The 25,839-nt window shown below is 39.7% G+C and overlaps 1 protein-coding gene across 1 annotated transcript in view; it reads right to left on the minus strand.

Annotated features, from left to right (window-relative positions):
- Positions 1–2,211: 2,211 nt before the first annotated feature.
- il1rapl1a (interleukin 1 receptor accessory protein-like 1a) overlaps positions 2,212–25,839 on the minus strand; it is a 166,941-nt gene continuing 143,313 nt past the window's right edge. Inside the window, 6 exon segments of the mRNA XM_019353318.2 lie at positions 2,212–2,933; positions 5,580–5,750; positions 8,567–8,710; positions 15,044–15,189; positions 20,467–20,522; positions 20,524–20,600. Of these exon segments, the coding sequence (XP_019208863.1) occupies positions 2,212–2,933; positions 5,580–5,750; positions 8,567–8,710; positions 15,044–15,189; positions 20,467–20,522; positions 20,524–20,600 (1,316 nt within the window).

Raw genomic sequence — 25,839 nt, forward strand, 5'->3', positions numbered from 1 at the left:
TCAATGAATTACATCCATGCTAATACCAGAACATCTCCTTTAAACACTCTGCTTTCTCCTTTCTTCACTGCACTGACATTTTGCTGCAAGAAAGAATAATTATCAGTATAATTACGTAACGTGTTTCTTGACAGGATAAGGAAATAGAGGAAAGAGGAATATGATTAGATCTGTCATATTTCTGGACACAACTATACCTCAGGGTCAAGAAACGTGCCCGTCTCTTCTCTTAGAGAGCAAATGTAGTTGCAATGATTGTACACACATGGGCACCACCTTCCAATGAGCCTAGTATTACAGCATTTCGGAGTTATCCACCACAAAGAGCAGCTGGATCATAGACCGTATAGAAAGATCTTTATAACGTCTATGAACTGGACGTTCAAGGCACAGTTTGTTTAAAGACTTATTTCAACAGTACTAAAACACTTTAATTTACCCTGTGCCAGATTTCCCAGGGCTGATCACCGATTCAAATGTACTGTTTCACAACTGGTGGATGTAGCTGACTCTAGCCACTACATAATCATGTGGTAATGAAAAAAAGAAGAAAAAAGGTTGTTCTGAATATAAGAGTGTAATCAGATGTGTTATGAATTACTGCTGGTTCAACTTGGACACAAAAGGAAAACATCGAAAGGAAATCAATGTTTTTAATGTGCAGTGAGAAAGTAAGGGCAACTGATCATGATTGTGTTTCTATAAAGATAGACATTTCTTTCCAAGTGAAAATTGTGTTTATATATTTATATAAATATCTATATTATATATAGAATACATATCTATTTGCTATGCATACTCAAAAATCACACCTTCAAATATATGTAAAAAGTCTTTCAAAACACAAAAGGAATTCTTTTCTTTCCTTAAACATGAACTATCCATATGAACCAAATGAATTATCAGGATGGGAATAATACTGGTATTATTTTTTTTAAAAACCAAAACATTGAAAATGCTTTACCTTGGAATCTAGAAGAGCAGAGGACATTTTTTTGTCATGTGGGATTCAAAAGCCACCTTAATCTCTTTAACAAACCAGGGGCCACACCGAAGGGCACAAAACCAGCAAAACACTTATACACAAATCCTCTTTCTATGGAAGATGAAATGCAAATAAGTATGACATCTCAAGCAAACTCTTTTCAGTTATAAAAATAGAATTCTTTTTAAAATAATCTACAGATTTCTTTTTAAGGTGAGGCATTTCACTATCACTCTAAAACAGCAAGGCTGTTTGTCTCAATAGAAAATATGAAGCTGTAGAGAGAGATCTGCCAGTCTATCTGCTTGGAGAGGACGAGCGCTGCTCCCCAACCACTCCTCCTTTTCAGTCCCACGAGACGATATATTTTTGCCAGCTTCTCCTTCTTTTTGCATATTCTATAATTTTTTTTAAAAAGAGAGAGTTTCCTTTTAAACTAGATACACCTTTTACAGGTAAACGAAAACAAGTTTTAGCTCCTCAAAGCTCCTGAAATGTCCAGGCGTTTCCCGAAGTTTGAAAAAAAAAAAGAAGTTCTCTTTAAACTACACAAAGATTTTTAAACAAACAAACAAAGGAACACAACAGCGCACGCACATGTCATATTGGCTTTCCTATCGAGCGTGTTAAAAATCAGAAATAAAAAAAGAAAAGAAAAAGAGACAAAAAAGAGAAAATGATTAAAAATATACAACTCTTTATGACAAGTTAAAGCAAAAGTCCTACATTAGAGAAGGCAACAAACATGATTGAATAAAATAAACAAAAGAACAAAACAGGAAAACACTGATGCTACAAATAAATTGAAATATATGTACAGACCCTGTTTTCCTTTTGCTTGTATGGATGCAATTTCTTGTATGTGTGTATGTGTGTGTGTGTATTCGTTCCTGTGAATAATTGCCATAGTGTGTTGGTTCTTCACCATGGAGTCCTTGTGAGTCCATTTCTCGCTAGTTAATGAAACAGTGTGTTCGCATTATCCCCTGTAGTTCCACATAGAAAACATCCTCTGGAAAAGAGGTGCAGTCCGACTGAAAAACGAGACAAACCACGTCCAGGAACCTGCTGTACCTCCATGACTAGCTGCCGGAGCCATACGAATCCAAATGCTTTTTTGCCGTAATCACAACCTCGAACTGCGTTCCTAAGAACTGCCAGACTGTAACCTCGTCATGTCTGACGCTGACTGATCTTCCTAAAGCTGGCGCCGAGTCTGCTTGCCATTACCAGATGACGCTGGAGATGCTGGTTTCCCTGGGCAGCAGAGGGAGCATGGCGTTGTTGGCGTGCCCCTCCTCCAGGCTGTGCTCTCGGCTCTTCCCGGGTGGCCTCTGTCCGTTCAGCAGTGTCAGTGGGATGTTGCAGTAGGTGTGCTGGTTTCCCAGAGATGAGAGAGGTGGCAAGGTCCCTCCTGGGGGCATGTCATACTCGTAACTGCGGTAGTAGTGTTTCTGCCTCATGGTGGTGTGGTAGGTGCTGTGGAACGAGGAGCGCAGCTCTGGGTGGGCGGTGGCCATGGCCGTGGAAGTGGCCGCCGCCATGGACATGGCAGAAACAGTCTGCAGCTCTCCAAATGGGCCCTGCTCGCTGACGTCTAGTGCCGCCTCATGCGTGAGCATGGGCTCCGTGCGTCTGAAGGGCATCTCATACTGCAGCTGCTTCCAGAACTTGGAGTTGAGCTTGTTGCTCTTGGTTCCACGCCATTTGATGACAGTAAGGGTCTTAATGGTGTGTTTAAGTGCCTCCACTTCCTGGTAGTTCATGATTCCGCGCAACTCGGCACATTCGATCAGGATGACTTTGATCTCACCCGTCACCAGCATGTTGCGCAGTCGCGTCTCCAGCTCAAAGATGCTCCAGCCTCGCCGCACTACGTAGTTGGGTGTCATAACTATGATGAGGCGTTTGCTCTGGTCTACACAGCGGGCCACGTCCTCTATGTAGGCTGCGGGAAAGAAGCGGTAAGGAAAGAGAAGAGCAAAAATTTATGTGGCACAAGTCTGGCAAAACATTGCAGTGAGCATTGTTTTCACCTAATGAGAACAGGGCCACAACACGGTGATGGATGAACACACAAACAGCATCAGACACAAAACACAAGACAGTGACAGGTATCTGGTCTACTAACACCCGTTTAATATGGAGCTTTAAGTGTGCACAAAGGTGCAGCTTATAAATTAACATTTTATGCACATAGAGCAGATCCATATGGCTCTAACTGCAAACCAGTGATTGATAAAGCTGCACACTCTATAGGATTAGGGCTGAGCTCGCTATTGAATCGGGCCTGATGTTTCAGATCACACAATGGTGCCACTCTAAGCATGAAAGCAGCTGATGCAAGAGGAAAAGACCGAAGGCGAGTACCTCTAAAGAGCCGCGTGTCATCCTGGTAATGCTCATTGGTGAGACCTAAACATAAACATTTTAACATTCAGGTCACAGGCAGAACACATTACAGACACAGAAACATGCTCAACACTGTCAGAAGCGTGGCTGCGTCCCCTCTCAGTCATCTTTTTATTTCACATACGATTAATCACATACCATGTTTCCCTGATTGGACATTCATCTGCAATGATTTTACTTGGCAGTGGTGCTGGCGGCAATTTTCTTTTGATTAAAGGATAGAAGCGGCTCAGTCAGCAGGGCTCAGAGCCTTCACACATTACCCACTGATGTTTAATTCTGTCTGGACCAACTAGGACGTGTTTGCGTTTTATCTTTTTCACATGAAGCCTACAGTAGAAACACACAGCATCGCTACTAACTAGAGCACACTGTGTACCGCTGGCAAAGACAGACTGCTAAACAGAGTTAGCACGCATGAGAATATGTTCAGACAGAATTTTCATGGATTTATTAATGCATGGATAAAAACCAGCGAGGATGATAAATTTGTTCAATATATCGGCTCCCAGTACACACCGCATACTGTATTCCCATATCTGTAGTACACAGTATGGGAACAGCTAGTGAGAAATGCTATGATCTAGTGCTTTAATCCAGAGAGGTTTGAGAGGATACAAGAAAAAAAAGGGTTCTTGTTGACAGTATTGCATTGAATATTGCATTTCCCTCCTTTTCCCTTATTTTAACTTTGAAATATGCATCTATTCATCACTTGTGAGCGTGGATATCCTCTGCTTGAATCTGCCCTGACAGCACCAGACATTGAAACACAAGACAGTGACAGTGGAAAAACAATGGTGAAAACAAACAACACAGACCAAAGAGACTGTGACAATCTATGTATATGTATATATATATACATATACCCTGCTTCCAAAGAAATGACCAATCTCCAATTATGGTAATTTAATTTTAATGAAAAGACAGAACATCAACCAAATTCCAGAAAAAAGACATTATATAAAAGTCACAGATTGAAAGAAGTATTTGATGCCCAAGCAAAACATGATTTGGTGCTCTGTAGAGAAAGCCTTGTTGGTAAGCACCAGAGAGATGTGGGATGGATATTGGCCCGCTCCTCTTTATAGAAACTTTAAATCCTTTACATTTCTTGGCTGCTGCTTGGCAACTCTAAGCTCCCTCCACAGTTTGTTTATAGGTCTGGAGATTGGCTAGGCCTCTCCATGACCTTAATGTGCTTCTTCTTTAGCTCCATTGTTGCCTTGGTGGCATGTTTTGGGTCATTCTCATGCTGGAAGACCCATCCATGACCCACCTTCAGTGTTCTGGCTGAGCAGGCAAACAGCCCCAAAGTATAATGTTTCCACTTTAGTGGAGGATGGTGATCCTTTGGTTATACTCAGTATTTCTCTTCCTCCAAACACGGCGGGTCGAGTTGATACCAAAGAGCTTGATTTAGGTTTCATCTGACCACAGCACTTTCATGCATGCCTTCTCTGAATTATTTAGATGCTCAGTAGCAAACTCATTACAATGTCGTATGCTATCAGTGATGTTCTTGGTGACTTTGGTCCCAACTGCCTTCAGGTCATTAACAAGCACCTCCTGTGTATTTTGACTTGATCTATCACCTTTCTCATGATCATCCTCACCCAATGAGGGAAGATCTTGTATAGACTGAGGTTGACACATGGTTTTGTATTTCTTCCATTTCTGAATCACGCCAGCAGCTGTCACCTTGTCACCAAGATTCTTGCTGATGGTCTTGTCGCCCATTGTGGCCTTGTGCAGGTCTACAGGCTGCTCCCTGACATCCTTTAACAGCTGTTTGTCTTAGCAAATTTCTTGATCTTTCCAAGAAATTGATTCTGTGCTTTATGCACATAATCGTTTGATATCACAAGTATCTGTAATTGATTGATTGTAATCTGTGTGCCATGTGGGCACACAGCCAGTCTGTGGGAGCCAGAATTCTAGCGTGTTGGTCTGGAATCAAATACTTATTTCACTCAGTGTCACTCAATATTTCAATGTCTTTCTCCATTAAAATGAGACTATCATAAAATTAGAGACTGGTCATTTCTTTGTAAGTGAGCAAATGTACAAATTCAGCAGGGTATAGTAGAAACAAACAAACACCTATACAACTGTTTACAGTATGGCACAAACATTTCAGACGTGTGCAAGCATGCATACATACAAACACACACAGTCTTACTTCCTGATGGGATGAGGTCTCGATCTGGGATGAAGAGTTTGTAGCCATAATGTTTCTCCAGAACATCAGGGAGGATCTCCAAGGCAAAGCGCTCCTCTTCCCGGGTCTCCTGACTCCACTGGTCAGGGTCCACTTTGGTGTAAGACAAATATGCATCATAGTCTTTATTTTCTGAAGAACAGGAAGAAAGAGTGGAGAGTCAGTCATGAAATATGCAGACTAAATGCCATGGCATTTTCACTGAACACTGCACGCATATTCTCTGATGAACATTTTATTCCAAACAACTGACTTTACACATTTCTTGCAATTGCGTTGGCTAACTTCTACTATAGTTACAACTTTTAAAGCTACTTCTAAAACCAAAATTACACACTCCTTATTATAGTTTCAAAATAATAAAATAACTTTGGCTTTTCTTACACTTATTGGCTCTATCCATAAACATTCACATTTAATGTCATGTGATGTCATAGTTATGACAGTGCCATTTAACCCTTATGCACGGCGCCTGAAATAGTTACCAGTTATTTTCATCCAAACAGAATATGCATCAGAAATTTCTGCAAATTTATAGACAAAAGGCATGAAAGTAAAATGGTGAAAGTCAGAAGTTATACCTTTTGTGTAATTCTTATACAGTGTTTAACACAATTATTAGACCACCTGCCATAAAAACAGGAAAACACAAATATTGTAGAAATTTGTCAAAAACTTTTTGAAAGCTAGAAACTACTGAATTTACTGAACTGACCATTTAACCACTAAAACATTTTTTTCTGTTCAGGAATACATGTAAGCAACTTAATCAAATAATAATAATAATGATGTGATTTATTATTTTTTATAGTTTTTTTGTAAAACAGCAAATGTGAAGATTCATAGGTAACATTAATTATAAAACTGAAAAATAGAATTTTGATTAAAATGTTTGTTCATGCTGGAGGATTTATCATTATAGAAACATAATTTTTTTGATGATTACCAATACTGGTAACTTAGGGCAGCTGTGGGAAAAAAACTTGCACTTAATGGTGTTTTAATAAATTTGTTAAGCACTGTAGTATGTTGTAGAACTGTAAACACGGGTAATAGAGTCTATAGTCTAATTTGAAACTATAGTGTAACTTTCTACAGGACACATGATTGTGCTTTGCTGTGTCAGTTTACATTTTCTGTTCGGTACTTTGTTTTCTATAAAAAACTGTTAAATTTTATAATTTGCCTACATGGATTTCCTTCCAGTGAGTCACAAGATTGTTCATGAAGTTAGCTACTTATGATTAAGTAGAAGGCCTTTCTTGCAAATGCTGTTCCCAATAACTGTCTCTGGTACGCAGTCAAATTCTTCCACACCAAACTCAGAAAACCATTTCTTTTCTTGTCTATTGTATGTATTTTTTGCTTATCATTCTTGTTTGGAAAAGTACGGAAGAGGATTAGGGCCACTGGAAAAAAAAAAAGTGGGCACGTCTTTTTTTTTTCTTCTTTTCCTGAATTCTGATGAAAAAGTCAGAATTCTGAGAAAAAAGTAAGAATTCTGAGATTAAAGTCAGAATTATTTTTTTCTCAGAATTCTGACTTTAAACTCAGAATTCTGAGAAAAAAAAGTCAGAATTCTGAGATTAAAGTCAGAATTATGAGAAAAAAGTCAGAATTCTGACTTTTTCATCAGAATTATTTTTTCTCAGAATTCTGACTTTAAACTCAGAAATCTGAGAAAAAAGTCAGAATTCTGTGTTTAATCTCAGAATTCTTACTTTAATTTCAGAATTCTGACTTTTTTCTCAGAATTCTGGAAAAGAAGAAAAAAAAAGATGTGCCCACTGGTTTTTTCCCAGTGGCCCCAATCCTCTTCTGTAGAAAAGAGAAGAACACTTTTCTAGTGGTGTCAAATTTTTTTGGCCATGTAGTGTATACAAGAAATAAATTAGGGTAGATACAAAAATACCCAAAACAATGCCGAAGCAATACTCTCTTCCCACCTCAAAATGATTTCCCAGAAGAGAGTGGGAAGAACTGAGAAGGTAGAAAATAGATAACAGGGAAAAGAACAGTGCTGGTGACATGTTTGCTAAGTCCTACTCATTATGCTCTGTGGAAACCGGAATGTGGGCCAGTCAGAAAGTGAAGAAGGGTTGCTTCAGAAACTCTTTTGAGGAGCATGCGCAGCTTTGAAACTTACTGGAAGGGCCATGGCTGTGCTCGATAGGATCCAAACATCAAACAAAGCTTTCAAATTAGCAACCAACCTCGCAAATTAACCACCTAGCAAAGTTGGAAAAATCAAAAACAGCTTGTATCAGCGGTCCCTGACGGCATGACTTAATCATGTAGAAGTTTGAGTCTACAGTCTTGGGCGTAATGGATAATTTATGCTACTGTAGAAACAATCCGGTGACTTCTGTCTTTCCAGAATTCTTGAAAAGAGAGCAAAAATGCAAAACACAGAGGAATCACACTGGGACACAAACAGACAAATCCTTAAGTGAAGTACAAGTTAACTATGTTCTGTAGAGAAAGCAGAAAGTTGCTTTCCAATTTGAGGATTGTTACGCTCCTATTTGTTGCTCAGGGATGGTGCTTCAAGCCTGCCTTGTTGTTGTGGATCACTATCTGGCAGCAGAGGGTGGGCTTCATTCCATGACATACTGAGATTGATCTCTTTTTAAATGGGCAACAAATTGAAAAACTGTCTCCTCCTTTCCCGGTAAAGTCACTGCATCATGCACCTCTTTACCAACAGCAGCGGAAATGCTGTCACTGAGATAGCAAACATCTGTAACTACTAGTGAGTAGTTACTTTTAAACAAAATAGCACGTTCATTGGATCTATGAAAACAAGCCCGCAAAGGCACATATAGAGTCATCGTGGCTTGCTTGATTTTGAGTTTTTGGATAAAAAAGTCCTGGTGAAAAAAAGTGTGAAGAAGATAATGGTTAAAAGGCTAAAAGACAATTTTTTAGACGCATTCTTCTGTCTTTACCTCCGTCTACATCTTCACTGCCAAAGTGCCTCCTGTAGAAAAGCATCAGCTCAATCTTGTAGCATTTGTAGAGTGAGATGAGAAAGATGAGTAGCAGCAGGATTGCTCCCAGCCCTCCTGCCAGCTCCACAGTGTACATGAGCTCTGCTGAGGACAACACATACAGACAAGAAAATAAGCAAAACTGCTGAGACAGTCGTGGTTAAAACGCCAGTTACAGTTTTGTCTGGCCACTTACAGTCACTGCAAATAGATAAACATCCTCACATCTCTAAGGTTTTACTTATTGGGATAAAATAAAAAAATGATCTAGTCCCTACCAGGTCTAACAAAAACACATGAAATATTACACTGAGTCATTTTTTTATTCAATAGAAACTAAGACAAACCCCAGAAACAGTGTGTAAGTACACCACATAATTCAATAGTTTGTTGAAATACCTTTAGCTGCAATAACTTGAAGTAATAATTTTTTGTATGACTTTATCAATCGCTTACATCACTGTAGAGGAATTTGGGCCTTTCTTCTTTACAACATTGCTCTAGTTTATTGAGGTCTGCAGGCATTTGTTGATGTTCAGATCTCCAATGGTTCCTCCACAACATATTCAGCCAGTTTGAGGTTTGATTATTTTCTTTTTCAGCCATCCTGTTGTAGATTTGCTGCTGTGCTTGGGGCCATTGTTCTGATGTAAAACCCAGTTTGGGGCAAGCGTTAGCTATGGGACACATTGCTTTACATTCGACTCTAGAATACTTTGGTATACAGAGGAGTTCATAGGCAAGTCAAACACTGCATGGTGTCCAGGTCCTGTGCCTACAAAAGAAACTCAAATCATCACTCCTCCACCACCGTGCCTGAAAGTTGGTATGAAGTTTTTGCTAATATGCTCTGTTTTTTAATTAAGCTACATTGGATTATAGCCAAACATCACCACTCCAAAGGACATTGCTCTAGAAGTCTTATGGTTCATTCAAATGCAACTTTGCAAATCTTAACCATGCTACCAGATTATTATTAACCAGGTATTTTTTTAAACTAGCTACAGATATTCAGTCTATCACTAATTGTACTGTAATGAACTTAGCCTGTAGAGCCTGAACTGTCACTTTTTGGGTGTTTCTTTGCAGATTACACATTCTGAACTTGTAAGTTTGCTGGTATATTCACTGCTAAGAAGGAATGGGAACTGTCGTCCCAGTTTTCCAATACTCTTTCTGTAGGATGATGGAAATCTTCCCAATTGCTTCTCTAAGGTCATTGATGAAGTTTTTCTCCTAGTCATTGCATTAAAACACACCTAAATGCTCCAGACCTGCAAACAGTCAAAAACATATGCTTTTATAGAGGTGCTCAGACTTGCTGATTATCAGTTAATTAGCTGCATTTGATTAGCAGCACCTCTTACCCTCTTAACTGTTATGGAAGCAGTAGGGTGTACTCAGTTTTCACACACTGATTCTGCAACTTGGTTAATTTATTTCTTAAATAAATAATGACACAGTGTACTACGTCATGTATTGTTGTTCATCTGAGTTTGTATTGCGTTAAAGGCCAGACTTTTAAGGACTAGATTATTTTTATTATGTCCTGATGTGTCAAACTTTAGAAAAAAAAAGTGTTTGCTTTCTTTTTACACACACTCTTATGACGGTATTCATCAGGCTGGCCTCAAACACTGGCCTCTTTGTTTCATTATTTCAGGTAAACTCACAGAATGAGGCACTTTTACACGTTTACATTTGCCTAAAATCTGCACGATCATCAGCATTTTCAGTGCTCGGCTCAGAGCGGAGCAGAATCAATCTTCAGAGACACGAGTCTCATAATGAGTTTGAGAAAAATGAGAGGGCACATAGCAGAGAGACACAGGGAAAAAAAGGAGATAATGAGAAACTGGGTTCATTTCTTTGGAGCAGTGCAGCAATGACACAGCTTTGCACTTTGGCTGTCATCCATAGCGGGACTGGGACAATTCTGGACATGGATGGAGGCTTTTTCAAAACAAGAGGCTTTAGTTTACTCATCACACTGTCACTCACCTCGCCATCATAACCCACTCTCTTCAGAGTTCTCTTACTTCTCCTTGCCCACTTTTCTTGCTGTCTCTCCATTCATTTCTCCTCTCCATTATCTCCTTCTCATCTCCCCAGAGACCTAGCTTGGGGAAGGATGAATTATGGTGTGTATTAAAGCCGCATTTACCTGGTAGGCTCAGCTAGAGCAGGTTCACTTTATTTCTCTGTCACACTGTGGGCTGTAATGCTGCACAGTGGCCCTACGTTCTCTAGGCTGCATGCCAATTTACTCTCTATATAACCCCACACACAGCAAAGGTACATATTAAAGTCATAACAGAAATACTGTGAAGTTATAAAATCTTATTTTTATTAAAAGTCACTTAACTTTAGCTACACTTTCTGGATCTAATGATTATTTATTCTAAAATAGGTTTAACCGAAGATATAGTAGGTTATGAGAAATTACAAAATGATTACTAATTAAATATGTGTTGGTGAGAGTAAAAGAAAAAGACCAACACTCATGATCAGCAGCCAGTTAGCTTAGCTTAGCCAAACAGCTAAAAACAGGAAAAGATGCTTTCTGAGAGTAACAAAATCTGCCCTCAAGCACATCTAAACATTCATTTACCAGTCATGTCTTGTTTTCTAATAAATACAAGAAACAAAATGTAAAAGTTATAAAAGAAGCTATGTGGGTGGATATGATTTGGCTAATTTTCAACAATTTTCAACTCACTGTTTCCAGTCTTTATGCTAAGCTTTGTATTTACCTTAGAGCCATGGGAATTAAGAGTATATGGCAAATCTCAAAACAGCTCTTTAACTTGTAAAGACAGATCTTTGATGTTGGCTTGTGCATTATATTTGATGTTTTTTCATTTCAGCAGCAGTCGACAGTGTGTTGCAGGAAAACAGCTATGTTTTCCCGGGCTTCTAATTGGCTATTTACCGGCCTTTTCCAACTGTAACCAAATGTAATGCTTTTAACTCATTATCAGCAATAATCTTCACTCTTGAAGTTGTTTATGTTTCACTGACCCCCACTTCCTTTCTGCCTTCTCTGTTTTCATGTCTCTCTTTCTTTCGAGATGGAAGGAAAGGGAGCCTGCAGAGATATTAGACCTGCTGCAGGGCTTGTGAGTGATGCATTCTTGGAGCAGAGAACATGAAATAAACATCAGATGTGGATGAGAAGCAAGAGAGTGAGAGAGAGAGAGAGAGAGAAGGAGGGGGGTGTTGCCTTGAAGTCTTTTTGTAGCATCCTTTTTTTTTGCAACTGCTTTTACAAAGAGAGCTAAATGAAGTTGTCTGCAGTCTGTGAAAACTGCTAAAATGGCTGTCTACAAAAGATGATTGCAGAGACAGAGATTAAAGTGGGGAAACAGACATATAACGGCATAAAATGTAATTGTATGCTGGACTTATTGGCCTGTTGGGAGAAGCTGAGGACCAATTTGCTGTTTAAACAACCATCAAATTACCTCTCTTTTAGGATGACAACCAGTGCGTGAAAAGAGCTTCTGACAAGTCATACTAGAGCACCAAAATAGCTACACAGCCGATGGGAAACATGAAAAAAACAAACATACAAATCAATTAGAATATTTCTGTTTGATGAAATGATGTAGCTAGGCTTCGATTATTTCATATGTCACGAGGCTTTACTGTCAGGGAAACAGAAAAAAATAATATCATGCTTTCTAATGTAAAGCGACTAGATATAAAGAAAAAAGAAAAAAGGATGATTTTCCCCCAAATCTAACACACATTTTCCTTCAGCCTACAGGGATTTTAACCAATCAAGATTATTTTAATACCCAGTTTTGGGTTAAGTGTAGAAATATCTGCATACTCTTGACTATAATAAAACTACATGGCACTGATCTAATGCTCAAACTGATATAAACAACGAGAAACCTAGAAGAGGCATAAAGGTGTATCATGTTCAGCTGTAACGTTGGAAAATTAAATTAAAAAAGTAAGAAATAAACCCATCTAACAGACCAGCATGCCACCGTATGCCTTTTACTGTCCTCCCAACTCTCTACCATACAAATGACAAACTGGACAAACACAGGTTAAGAACTTTGGGACAATCTGTGACACAAATTTGAAATTTGACAGACAAATAAATGCCGTGGTCAAGAGCAGTTTCTTCCAACAATCTCCAGACTAAAAACATAACCCAAACCCCTTTGTTATGTCTAAAGCAGGCTACTGGAATGCACTGTATAGTGGAGTTACTCATCTCTTGCCCACTTACAATTAGTCCAGTGTTAGCAGCCTTGCACTAAGCTCCCTGTGCATTGCATAATCTAGTACAAAGCGGCACTGTTTGTGTTTGAAGCTTTAAATGGTCTTGCACCTGCATATGTGGTAGATATATTGCGTCCATGTACTCAGATCATTATGACCTGATTCTCACTCCCGATTATCCCACAGTTGAACCTTAGTTCCAAAGTGACCCTGGACAAGCATCAACTCTAACTGTTTTTCAATTTAAACTTAAAAATTGCTAATTTCTGGAACTTTGTTGGATTGGTTGCCGATAGGAACCTGTTTATTCTATTTTATTTTAGTGTAAAGCACTTTAGTTTTAAATGTGCTATAGAAATAAAATGCACTTACTTACTTCTGTCCCATCACACAGCCATTTAACCAACAAATTGGATTTCAATCTGTCAGTTAAACGGCTGGTATGTTAGTATTTGTGTAATGTTAGAGAGGACTGTGCAAACACCCCAGCTCAGCAAGAGGAAACATTTCTACAACTGCAAGATCTGAAAAGAATTAAGAAAACTTCTATAGGACTCATCGTTATAAGTAGGAAGAGACAGCGAATACCAATATGACTCTTAATATGCTGTTGCTGGACCTCATTTCTATCTTTCTTAAAAGCACACACACACACACACACACGCGCACACACACACACACACTGGAGATATCACTCATGTTTCAATCAGAAATATGAGTGCACACCAGGAGTAGACAAATTGCATTCTTCTTACTCAAGACAACTTTTCATATGAAGTGTTAATAGACTTGTTCACTGAATGTAATTACTTGTTCATTGTGAAACTTGTTAGATGTTAATATTATATAATCCATTCAGGCTTGTTAAACTTTAATTATCACAATGCCTGAAACTCCTGACTTAAAAATGAGTTAATTGAGGAATATGAAATTTAATAATCAAACCAGTATTTCACTTCTTGTTGTAAATGTTGGAAGTGATGTTATGTTGATTAGTCATCCATATAATACACTCTGCTGATGCTGTCTATAAACCTTCGAAATACGCTTCCTGTTTTAATCCCATTTTCTCTTCATATACACCTGAACACGTCCATATTTCTGAACAAACTCTATTGCCTTTATTTATGTGGTTGGAAGGAAGATTGTTGTTGGATCTGTCCAAATAAAAGTTGAACAAAATTCATTATTTAAACAACAATTGTGGCCCCAGAATTCATAGCGGTGCAAATAATCTTGGCCACACCTTAGAGGACATCCCAGTGAGACTCACACCATATTCAACTCTATTTACATCTTTTATAATATTCAGTTTCATTTAGCTCACCAAGTTGTTTTTTTCAGTCAGGTGTAATTTTTATTTTGGTAATTGCATATGGAAAGCCGTTCCTTATTCTAAAATGAATGTTAAAGCCATAAAACTTGCTATTTCAGAATCCAGTCGACATCAGCTCTAAAAGACTGAGGGCCAACATCAGCTGCTGAGGTCTGTTTGCATCACATGCTCAAGATTTCACGGCTGCGCCCTTCTGAACCTACTCCGTTATTAGGCTGTTGGATGACCTGAAAAGTCCCGCTTGTGAACTGAACGGACCCAGCCTGTAACTACAATCAATAGGAAATCAAGCTTAAGTTCAACTGCCTCAGAGTTAATGTCTCCCATTCATCATTACCCATTTGTTCATCAATTCTGATTCTGGTATTATCTTTATTTAAAGCATTCTTGCTCCTGCTACTTCTAGCTATAGCTGTTCACTAAGGATTTGAAGTGTGTTCCTTTCCTTGCAGCAAGCCCCTAAATTAGCAAAGAACCCTGTCCGGAGACATGGAAGCAGATACTTTGAGCTACACATGCTTCTTTTCATTCTGAAGTAAATAAAAACATAGTTTAACAATAACCTGATCATAGCAACATTTGTAGTCATCATTTTTGAAAAGCTATATTGCTTTGAAATGTGTTCTTTCTTTGGACCACAAGGCGAATCCTGTTTACTTCAGTTACACTGAAGGGAAGGCAGACATCTTTACAGCCAATATGTGAAAAGTTAGGAAAGTCATACCATAATGATGTACATGGATGAACAACACTACATGCCAGAGGAAAAATCAGTATTTTTATTTTTTTATTTGGGGGGGGGGGGGGGTGGTTGAACTGTCCCTTTAAGTTTGTAGTGGGAAATGTAAAAAAGCACTTACCCCGCCTGAAAAGCTGGATGGTAGCTTGGCGACGGCCGTTGCCATTTTCCACATAACAGGAATAATTTCCCAGGTCTTCCTCCTCTAAAGAGTCAATAGTTAGTGAAATGGCTACTTCCTGTTCTCCAAGATGCTCCTTGATGACCCTGCAAGACAAACAATGCAAACGGTACTGAACAGTTCCTCTCCATATCAAAAACAATAGGTGGATGGGGAGTGACTTGCAGTTGATGGAATTAAAAAAACTAAAAAAACTCTCATGTTCAGATTGTGATGGGGCTTCAGGAGTAATGACCCGAAGCACATCAGTCAGCGCTGTTAACCAGATACCGTGTTATTACAAATCCCAAGGGTTAAGCTATACAAAATAGTGTTCCTGTGGCACAAATGTATCTTGATCAAGGCCCTTTTGCGTTACATTAAGTACTTCATGGTATGTTAATTTCTTTCTTTGCACTCAAACATATGAGAAATGAAAATCAATAAGGGATCTTCCTCAGCTTGTGCGGGAGGAAATCAAATAATAGCGATGAGGAGAAAATCTTTTTATAGCAGCTGCCATGGTAACGGCGAGAAGGAGAGAAAGTAATATTCCATAAAGTAAATGAGTGTCCCCCGCTGGGCTGGTTGAGCCTGATGGAGGAGAGAATAGGGAGATAATGCTCCCTCATACCTTGGACACACTACTTAGCCTACTTTTACAGCACCCTCAGCACAAATGACTCTTTGGAGGAAACAAAGTGCAAATGAGAAAAAGATCCCTTCTGTTTGTATGTGAGTGTGTTTATCATTACTCTGCTGAGAAGGAGTGGGACGAGGAAAAAGGAGAGAGAGTGTTTGCATGTGTGAGTTTGTGTTTAAATATGTAGGGGGGGGATAATGACTCTCAAGCATCTCACTTCTCTCTCACCTTCAAACTGATAAACTGCACATAGGAAAGCTTGTTGGGAGAATTGGCATCGGTAATTGAAAGTGCATCATGGGCTGTGTGCGAAGAGGCAGCGGCAGCACTGATGATTCAGAGTTTGTTTTGTTGTAGGATAGGCGCAGTGAGAAGGAGGCATGAGAATAAATCAGGTCTATCCAGAAAGCAGTGGTGACCCTAACCATAACTGTGTATTGTTTACTCAAGCAGTGTACTGTGGGACTGTGGCTCAACACTTAGGGTGGATCATCCACTTTGCATGCCAAAACGTCCTCGGTTAAGATGCTGAAGTCCCAAAATCATGTTTCCTGAATGCATTTTACTATTTACTTTGCAAGTCAAGACTTTTGCATAAAAAAAAAAATCCATGAAAAAAAAAAAAGGTAACTATTTTGATTATTGTTCAGAGCACTTGTGAAAACATTACTCACTATTCTAAAAATTATTTATTAACCACTCACCTAATGGAAAAAATAATCAGATCAGTTCAGTAGGAAATAATCTTTAATTTGACGTGGAAATGAAATGTTCACAATGAGCACCACCTCTACCAAGTACAACAGCAGAATTCTGCTTCAATGGATTAATGTTACACGAAGTCACATGGCAGCTGAGTGAATATAGGCAAGTAGGCACGGTCAAAACGAGGTGCTAAAATTTAAACTGAGATTCATAATTGTGAAGAAAAGTGATTCTGAATGTGGTGTGGTTGGTCTACTGGGATTTTCCCACACAATCATGTCGATGGTTTACAAAGACTGGTCTGAAAAAGAGAAAATATCCAGTAAGGGGCAGTTCTCTGGGCAAAAATATCTTTTTCATGCCAGATGTCAGATAAAATCACCAGAGTGTTGCGTTCCAGCTGATAGGAGGGCAACAGTAACTCAAATAATGACTCATTACAACCAAAGAAGAGCATCTGTGAATACACAACATGCCCAACCTTGATGCAGATGGGCTACAGCAGGAGAAGAGAACACCTGATGCCACTCTTGTTAACTAAGAAAAGGAAATTGAGGCTATATTTTACATGGGATCACCAAAATTGGACAATAGTCTTGATTTCTGCTGTGACATTTAGATGTTAGGGTCAGAATTTGGTGTAAACAACATGAAAGCATAGCTCCATCCTGTTATGTTCATATTTACTTGCACACTTAGGGCCACTTAATACCAACTGAGCATTGCTTAAACACCACAGCCTGAGTATTGTTACTGACCTTGCCCATTCCTTTATAACTAAAGTCACTGCCAGGGGTGCATGTGAAGAAATAAATGGGATCGGACATTAAATGTTCTTTAACACGCCAACTCCCTGGTCAAGGTCTTAATGTCTGGTAGCATGTGCATGAGAATAGCTCAGATAATAGTCAGGTGAATTCACAGCAAGCCCGTGTCTCCTGCATGCTCCGTCTGGGCAGCACCAGTATTTCCTGAAGTGAGAATGTGACTGAAGTCGACCGTCTCCTGCTGCGTGCCCCTTGTGGGAAAGTGCAAACTCAGACTCCAGACAGCATCTCAACCCAGCTTACCCCCAACACTGTCTGGGGTTCATGTGAAAACAGTAATAGTGGGCATATTTCTCCAATCAGTACTTCTAGCTTTAACACTTGCAGTTTTACAGAGCAGTTTTACAGCGTAGTGTTATTCATTTTTAAGTGTAGCGTGTGAGTGGTGCCTTCTGTTTCACAAAACATGACTATGTGAACCTTGAATGGAGTTCACACTTGGTTTTAAAATGTGGACAATGATAAATAAACAACATTGTGAAAGGGGCTGCTTTGATCCGGTCATTCAGGCCACTTTGCTGAGGTGATTTTAAATGCACTTGGCCTCATATCACTGTACTGTAAATGCTAATGTGTCCTAACATGAGCGACGTATCAGGATGTAGTAGTAAATATGCCAACACTGAAGGACAAACATGTTTGTTCTCTTTGCTAGCTGATCTTGCGCTTGAATGGCAACAGACAGACAAAATAATGCTGTCCCTTCACCTTCTAGTGGAATTTGCACTGACAGTAACAAAGTCTGAACTTGTGGTTAGCTGGAAACCTTAGAGGCTAATGAAATGATGACACATCTTGGCTCTCTATTTGTGACCCAGTCACCCAGCATACATTTTAAAACCAAGTGTAAAGAGGGTCATAGTCACAAATGTGAGCTGAAGGACACATAACGGCTGGGATACAGATACACAGGAAGTTATTCCTACTTTGGTACATCAGGGTTGGATTTGCAGGATGCCCTCTGCTTTTTCATGAGTGATCGAGTTTATTGATGTAGCCTCAGCAGAAGGAGTAAACTGCAAACTTCTTCTCAAGCTATGGCTTTTTCTTTATCCCTTATACATCCACTCCCCTCCTCATTGATAAAACCTCCGTGTTTGCTCATTTAGTGATCAATTTCCAGCATATTCATTTCTTTCATATATTCAAGTGCACGTACACCTGCAAAACATCAACTGAAGCCACTCAATAACATATTGATCACCTATTTTTTTTATGCTGAGACGCGTTTGTTTTGTTAATTTATTAATCTCTGCATACAATGCTGATGTCTAGTCATCCATGCCATGATAACAGCAACAGCCCAGTCCCAATGGCGCAAATGAGAATTTATGGGCTTTGCCACAGAAATGAACTCCACCAAATCAATAGGCTGAGAGTTGGGTAAATAAAAGCCTGCAGTAAGTCTGTTCTCAAGGTATGAGTGCTCTTCTCTAAGCTTAAGTTTGGCTGCTGATGCATTAGTTATAAAAGTATGTGGGTGGCAGGCTGACAAAGCGAGGTAACCCTGAGAAAACATGCCCAGTGTATCATTTAAAGGGGAGCAAGAGCTTGACTGCAGGGGAAGGACTGATTAGTTTGTGTTTAGTTTCTTGTATACTTGTTTTTTTCCCGTCATTTTTTGTGCCTCGTCCATGTCTGGCTGTGTGCGTAAAGTAAAGTAAAATCAAGTCGTTTGCTGAATCCTTCGAGAGCAGCACCAGTAGAAGAAAGTGGATAATCGAATATATTATTGATCTGCTGCATGAAATATGTTTTAAATTATTAAAATGATCACCCCTCAGCCAGCGAGTGGAGGAATCCTGGTGACAAAGGGAGGGGCAGAGAGGGGTTGGTTAAACAGCGATCCGTTTCTTTTGCATGCTCATACCAGTGTGCGAAACAACTCATGATAACATCCCTCTTCACTTTACTCTTCATTGATTTGTGAATATTTCTCGACTCGTTCCACTCGTCTTTCCTGTTTGCTTCCTCCCTATTTTCTCCCGCTCTTTCTCTCTTTCCCTTCTAGCCCTCCTCCTCAGCTCCCCATGGCCCATCTGCATGCTGCTATAGGTGGGTGCAGCGGGGGAGATAGCATAGTGGTGGCGGTGTGAAAAATGGCAGTTGTTAACCATCTGACAGGGCTGTCTCCCAGGAGCTGCAGCCTCTCCAAACAGCTCTAATGGGAAACATGCACATGGACCAGAGAATGGACTTGTTTAAATGTGCTACACCACTAGGAGGGGAGCGACACGAAGATGGGCTTGTTTTAAATGTCTGAAAGCCTCCGGAGCGAGGCTCGTCAGTGGAGTCTTTGCAATGTTGCACAAAGCCTTAAGCGAGGTGAAGGTACAAAAACTGCTTTTTACAAATGTGTTCAGTATCATCTAAATCTATTCTCAGGGCATGAGCTGCATCCTGCTCTGTCAGAGATAAGCAGAGGGAAAAGCGCTGGTCATGGAGAGAAAGCAGCTCCCAGTAAGACACAGGCAACCATTTTAATACTCCACGATTTCTTTCCAGATTTCAAATCAAAACTTTTTTCTTCTTCTTCTTTTTTGTTCTTTTTTTTCTAAACTAACAGAAAGAGTTTATAACTGCACATTTCTATTATGAGGAACCTTTAAATGTTGGATGTTTCAGTCATACATTTTTATTACTATTCATAATTATCATAAATAACACCCCAATTACAATAAGAGAGATCAAGATGAAGCTGCATGGCTGCATGGCTGAGAGCCATGAGAGTCATCGTACCAAATATCGATTTGATCAGGGTTGCTTTTTTCTTTTTGTAGCACTTTGACTGAAATTACTTGATTCATAGGCCAACTTTTGAAGGTGTCCTCACATTGGTTTTTACATTCATCTACATTTTTTTTGTACAGCAGTGTTTGTGTCCACAGGACAATAATGTATTTTAACTGACAAAAAAATATATCACAGGTGATAAAACAAATAAATGATAGTTTATTTCAAATTTCAAGCCTCTGCATCGTGTTCATACTGTAGCGTAATTAATTGAAAAGAGCAGCTGCTTAGAAGGCAGGGAATACATCTCTGGAAAATGGTTGGTTTAGTGTATGCAATTTGGAGTTAATGGGCTAAGAGATGCAAAACCATTTTGATCGTCCTTTAATATTATGGGGTAAATTTATCTACATCTGCTATTAATTCCTCATTACTGCCAAGTCCAGGGAAGTGATTTGTAGCCCTGTGTTCCTTACTTGATGTCGCTCTCCTGGACTCTCTCTTCATCCAGGTCCTCTATGAATTTCTCCCCCCTTCATCCAGTAGATGAGGGGGCTGACATCGCCGCTGTAGCCAAAAAATGCCCGGCAGGTAAGGTTCAGGGCGCTTCCTGCAAAAAACCCCAAAACAAAACAGGAGATGACACGCTGTCATGCTCGATAGTCCTGCTGTTTGTGTTAAAGGCATACAGCTCACATGCACAACCTGAAACAATATTGTGTCAAATCCTATGCAGGGCTTTAAAGTCAGTGATATCGCACAGATACTCCAATTCTACCAATTCTTTTTATTTTATGCATCATACACACATAGACTGCGACACACACTTCGCACATTCATAGACTCACAAATGCACACTTTGCAAATCTGCACACAAATGTCGTCTGATGAGAGAAAGTGAAAATACGCCCATCCTCAACTACTTTGGGGGATGTGCGTCTGCTATTTAAGGAGACAGTCTTTGCTTTCAACGTCAGCTTTAAATGCTCATTTGGCCGCACAAAAAGCACACTGATCATAAAGCAAGTAATGAACACATGAGGGCACTCAAGAGCTTTCCAGAATCCCCCTGGAGACAGTGCAATGGAGAAAATAAGGCAAAAGGAAGTGAGCGGAGACAGACACATTATTTTATTTAGAGCTGCTGCTGGGTATGAAGGGAGGTCAGGAGTCAACAACTACAGTTTGCAGCGGGTTGATATGTGGAGGGAAGAAGTAATTGTCACTGGGGAGCTGATGGATTCTTGGTTCTGTGAATGAAAGGATTATCTCTGTGGTTCAACACAGAGGGCAAGTATTTGCATGGAAGAAAAGGTGATACTTCACTACCAATTAAAAAAGTTTCCGTTGAAATCTACCGCACTAAAGCTGCTGGCAGCATTTTTATAATTTGAGAAAGCCCAGAGATAAATCATAAATGAATCAGAGATAAAAAGCAAAAAATAAATAAATTAAATAAAAAAATATATATATGCATATATACATAATGAATCAAATATTACAAGCAGCACAACTGTGAGCTGATAAAAAGTGGCAACACATCACCCCTCATGCAAGAACTTCAGTGTCCATGAGCTTTGCATGTATTAAGCTAAAGCTAAAGCGTGGCTGGCATACACTGTAAATGCATCTGTTTTTCGTTCCAGCGAAGTGGCATTCACTAAACGCCTAGAGTGCAGTAATCTTGGCAACGTGTAAATAATATACATATGATTTGATCCCGTAGCACATACTGTAAACTGGGTGGAGACTCCTCTGGGGAGAGTCGGTGCCGTGATTTGGGAAGCGCTGGGAGAAAGACGTGAAGAGGCTGGGGGGATGACGGAGATGCTTTTTGCCTGTTTCGCAGCAGGATTTACAAGCCGCAGTGCAAGGTTTGCATTTGTTAATCCTGATTAGTATGTTACAGCACTTGTGTTGGGAATCCAAGGGAAACTCTGCTACTTAACACCAACTTCAAAAGCAACTACGTCTAAGTCAGATCTTTTTTGTAAGAGTCAAAACTAAATATTTAAGGATTTACTGCAAGGCTGTTCTCTTGCATTACACAAGGATTTTTTTTCTGCTCCCTTACTGCTGTGATCTTTGAACCCACTGCACACCACTGTGTAGCCCAGCACCTTTTTCTGGGATGCCCCGGCTGTGCCACCGGTCACACATCTTCAGAGCTGTGCCGGCAAGGGTTATTCTTTAAAAGATTGTTTGTGTTTGAACTAAGAGCTCGTTTTCTCTGTGCTCCTCCTGTCAACAACCGAGACACAGCTACAAAAGATTTCAGCGGGTCTCTCTCTCTCACCATAAGGAAAGTTTTGTGGCGTGCAGGGAAGGAGGATGGGAGGACACCCAGGAATGAACTGATAGCGCTGTCTGTGAGGAGCCGTGTCTGACATTTCCAAAGTTCAACAGCCTCTCTCAGCTTGGTATTTGTGCACAGCCGGGCTCTACAAAGGCTACACGCTTTACCTACAAAATAGGAACCTCCTGCGTGCAACGCACACACACAAACACAACCACGCACATGCACATGTACAGAGAACTTGGTACAAAAATACTTTGCCATATAATCAGATCCGATTTTTTAACATGCACATTACACATTACAGGCAACTCCGTGTCTCTGTGTGTCACCCAGATGCAGTATCTACCTTTTCCTCTGTTTATAAATCTGCCCCCTGCTGTTCGTATATCCCTCAGATCAATTGTAAACTAGGAATGTCAAGCGGCCAGCAGCCGCTGCCTGGAGAGGAAGTCTCCACTGAGCTGCCTGGGAATCACAGGAAACACTTGAAGGCCTCCTGCTGTCTTATTCTAATCCAAATGCAGCACTCCCTGAAACGCTCTCACAGCCACCTTTGTTACTTCCAGAATGCTGGTGGGTGGTGTTGCACCTGCAACATCATCGTCACAGTCGATACAGTGTAAAGCTGGACATTTTGTTACAGGATGGTGGCCAATTATTCTGAGAAAGTGCTCATACGGCACATGTGTGGCCTCTTGCATTATCAGCTCATCCTGTACATTTAAGTAATACATAAAAAAATTGCTTTTCTAAGGCTCTGTGCACTACACAGCTTTTTGGAGCTTTTGATGATATATGATTTTTGTTAACTGATGGAGTTCTTCTAGTTTATTTTGGCTTAAAAGTCAAGACTGAAAGTTTATCCTTTAATATGAATAAAGATTTACAAATCTTTATTATCATTATTATTAAAAATAAAGAAGATTGGTTAATAAATCATAAACTAAAGATCGTCTGCGCCATTTAAAACATCTGATTTGTACGCATGTTTGAAGTTGGATATTTGAATATAATTTCATCCCGACTGATTATTACGTGGCGTTCAGCACTGTCTGCAGGGTCACACGCACCACCTTCTCTGCCTGCATTGAACACTGAACAGCTTTTTTTTATACCTTTAGAGGCTTATTTTCTTCCCAGAGCACTTCAGTGTGCAGCTGAAATAACACCCAAGTTATTTGAAATGACACTTACTCTCCCCTGGTGCTACATGTGCAATGCATACCTCCAGCTGTGTTTTAATTGGCAAGGTGAAGAGAAAGGTGGATGACTCTTAGCAAGGCAGCAGAGAAATGTATATAAGTATTACCCAGGCATATATATATATATATATATATATATATATATATATATATATGGAGAGAGGGTCCTGATTAAGCTAGGCAAGATTGGCATAACTATTATGATGCTAAGCCAGCCAGACTTGGAGCAGATGGTAGGAAGACTATTAACCAGAACTGGAACAATGAGGTTGATCATTTGTACTAGCTGCAAAGAAGAAGGAACAGCTTTTTAAAATCTCTCCCATGCTGTCAAACCCCATAGCAGTATCATTATTATTCTAATCTGTTATTAGTCTCAGAGAGGTTTGTAACATTTGGAAACTTCCATTAATGATCTCTGTGTTGACTTTGACCTTGAGGATGAATTTTTAGGCAAAAGATAAGTGCAGGAAAACACTCCAAAGTTAAATTTGGCTTCAGAAAAGCTTTTAAGGGAACAGGTCGGGCAACAGAATTGTTTGGTCTAAAAATGTTCAAATAACGAAAGTGCTGATTATAAAAAAAGCATCACTTTCCTAATATAAGAAACAGATAGAAATCAGATACCTGTGACCAACCACCACCATCCATGTCTCCTGAATAATAAGCATTCTAGCTTTTGGTGAAAACTCAAAAATTCAAATCTCTTTTTAATTTATTGGAGTTCACAAATAAGTGTGCCATTACAAGACTTGGCAAGATTAGGCGTGAAAAATATCCCCCGCTGAGTGGATGCGCGTCTTGTACAGCACAAGAGCGTGATTAAGTGTTTGCCTGAGTGTGCGTTTCTATGTGCATGTCTTTGTGTGTTGTTTCTGCCTTCACACATGCGTGGGTGTGGAACAAATCCATGTAATCTGAGTGATTGACATCCTCCCCTCGGCTGAGAGTTGGTCACGGCGCTTGATGGAAATTAGACTTAAGAACCACCCCTTTTTTTTCACTTCTGCCCAATGTCTTCCACACAGACTACATCTTTGGTCCTCCTATAGCAACAAATAAATATTTGGTGGGGAATAGTATGATATAAGAATACATTTTGACCCTATTTATTACTATAGCTGGGTATATACTTGAGGCGATGGGATGTAGTTATACAAAGTGGACCCAGTGCCTTTATTAATCTAGCCTAATCTGGCTTTCTCAGAGATGGCTTCATTTATTTGTCTGTCTGAAAAACTTAAAATATGATGTTTTAAGCGGTCCTAGAATGTAGCCAAACCAGCAAACAGCTTAAATAAAGAAACAGTTGTACAAAACTTTTTAAGTTTGCATACACAATGTCTACTTTTCATTACTTTGGGTGTTGGTAATTCTTGTAGTCATGTCATCAGTAAAATTGGTACTGGTAAGAAGTTACCACTAAAATAACAAACCAGTTGTTTCTTTTTATTTTTGGGTTTCATTCAAACCTTTTATCAAGAGAATGGCTGCATTTATCATCCTTTTAAGAAGCTATTCTAACTATTCTAAACAGAGCCAATATAGGATGTTCTGAACTTATACTGATACGTCAACTCATATTTTTTTCTTTCAAACACACAAAACATTTGCCTAACATTTGGTATGTTTAGTTATTTAGGAATTCTTCCTAACAATGGAGTTTAAAAATAATCTTTAGTTCTGGCTTGACTCTCTGTTTAGCTGGCTGTTGTATTTGTTGTGTTTGAAACGCGTGTTGCTGATGTAACATATGTGTTAAATACTTGTGAATTTCACCCAAAACACCTTTTCTTTTTGGATTATATATGTCATTTTGCATCTCACTCTCCTACCTGTGTGACCTGAGTCTGTGTGCGTTCGTGTGTGTGTGCGCTGCGTAGTGACGTAGGCGCGTGCATGTGTGCCCCGGTCACAGCTCCTTTCAGCATGGCCGGAGGAAAGTCACTGCCACGTTGCTCTCTGCTAATTAAAGAGAGGTGCACTGGCAGACACATGACACACACGAAGATCACATCCTTATTTCTGTGTTGCAGATGTACAGTAAAGAGCCAAAGACCCAGTACTGTCTCCTGCCTCTTACTTTTACGCCAGAACACAACGCAAGAACAACAGGCGTAACACTTGAACGGGTTACATTGGTGCCGTGACCCTTTGGATTCATCAAGCATCGACGTCATCTCGATCACCGTGGGGAGCTCTTCGCGATTTCCTTTGTTCCAAGTTGGTTGCTTTTCCTAACTTGTGTGGGACTTTTTGAATGAGCTTGGACATTTAATCTGCTCAATTCTGATCCTGATTAACATTAAGTTTTTGCTTTTGTACAGTTACACTGTTTTGAATCTTGT

The sequence above is a fragment of the Oreochromis niloticus genome, linkage group LG16 (genome assembly GCF_001858045.2).
Source record: "Oreochromis niloticus isolate F11D_XX linkage group LG16, O_niloticus_UMD_NMBU, whole genome shotgun sequence".
NCBI classification, from domain to species: Eukaryota; Metazoa; Chordata; class Actinopteri; order Cichliformes; family Cichlidae; genus Oreochromis; species Oreochromis niloticus.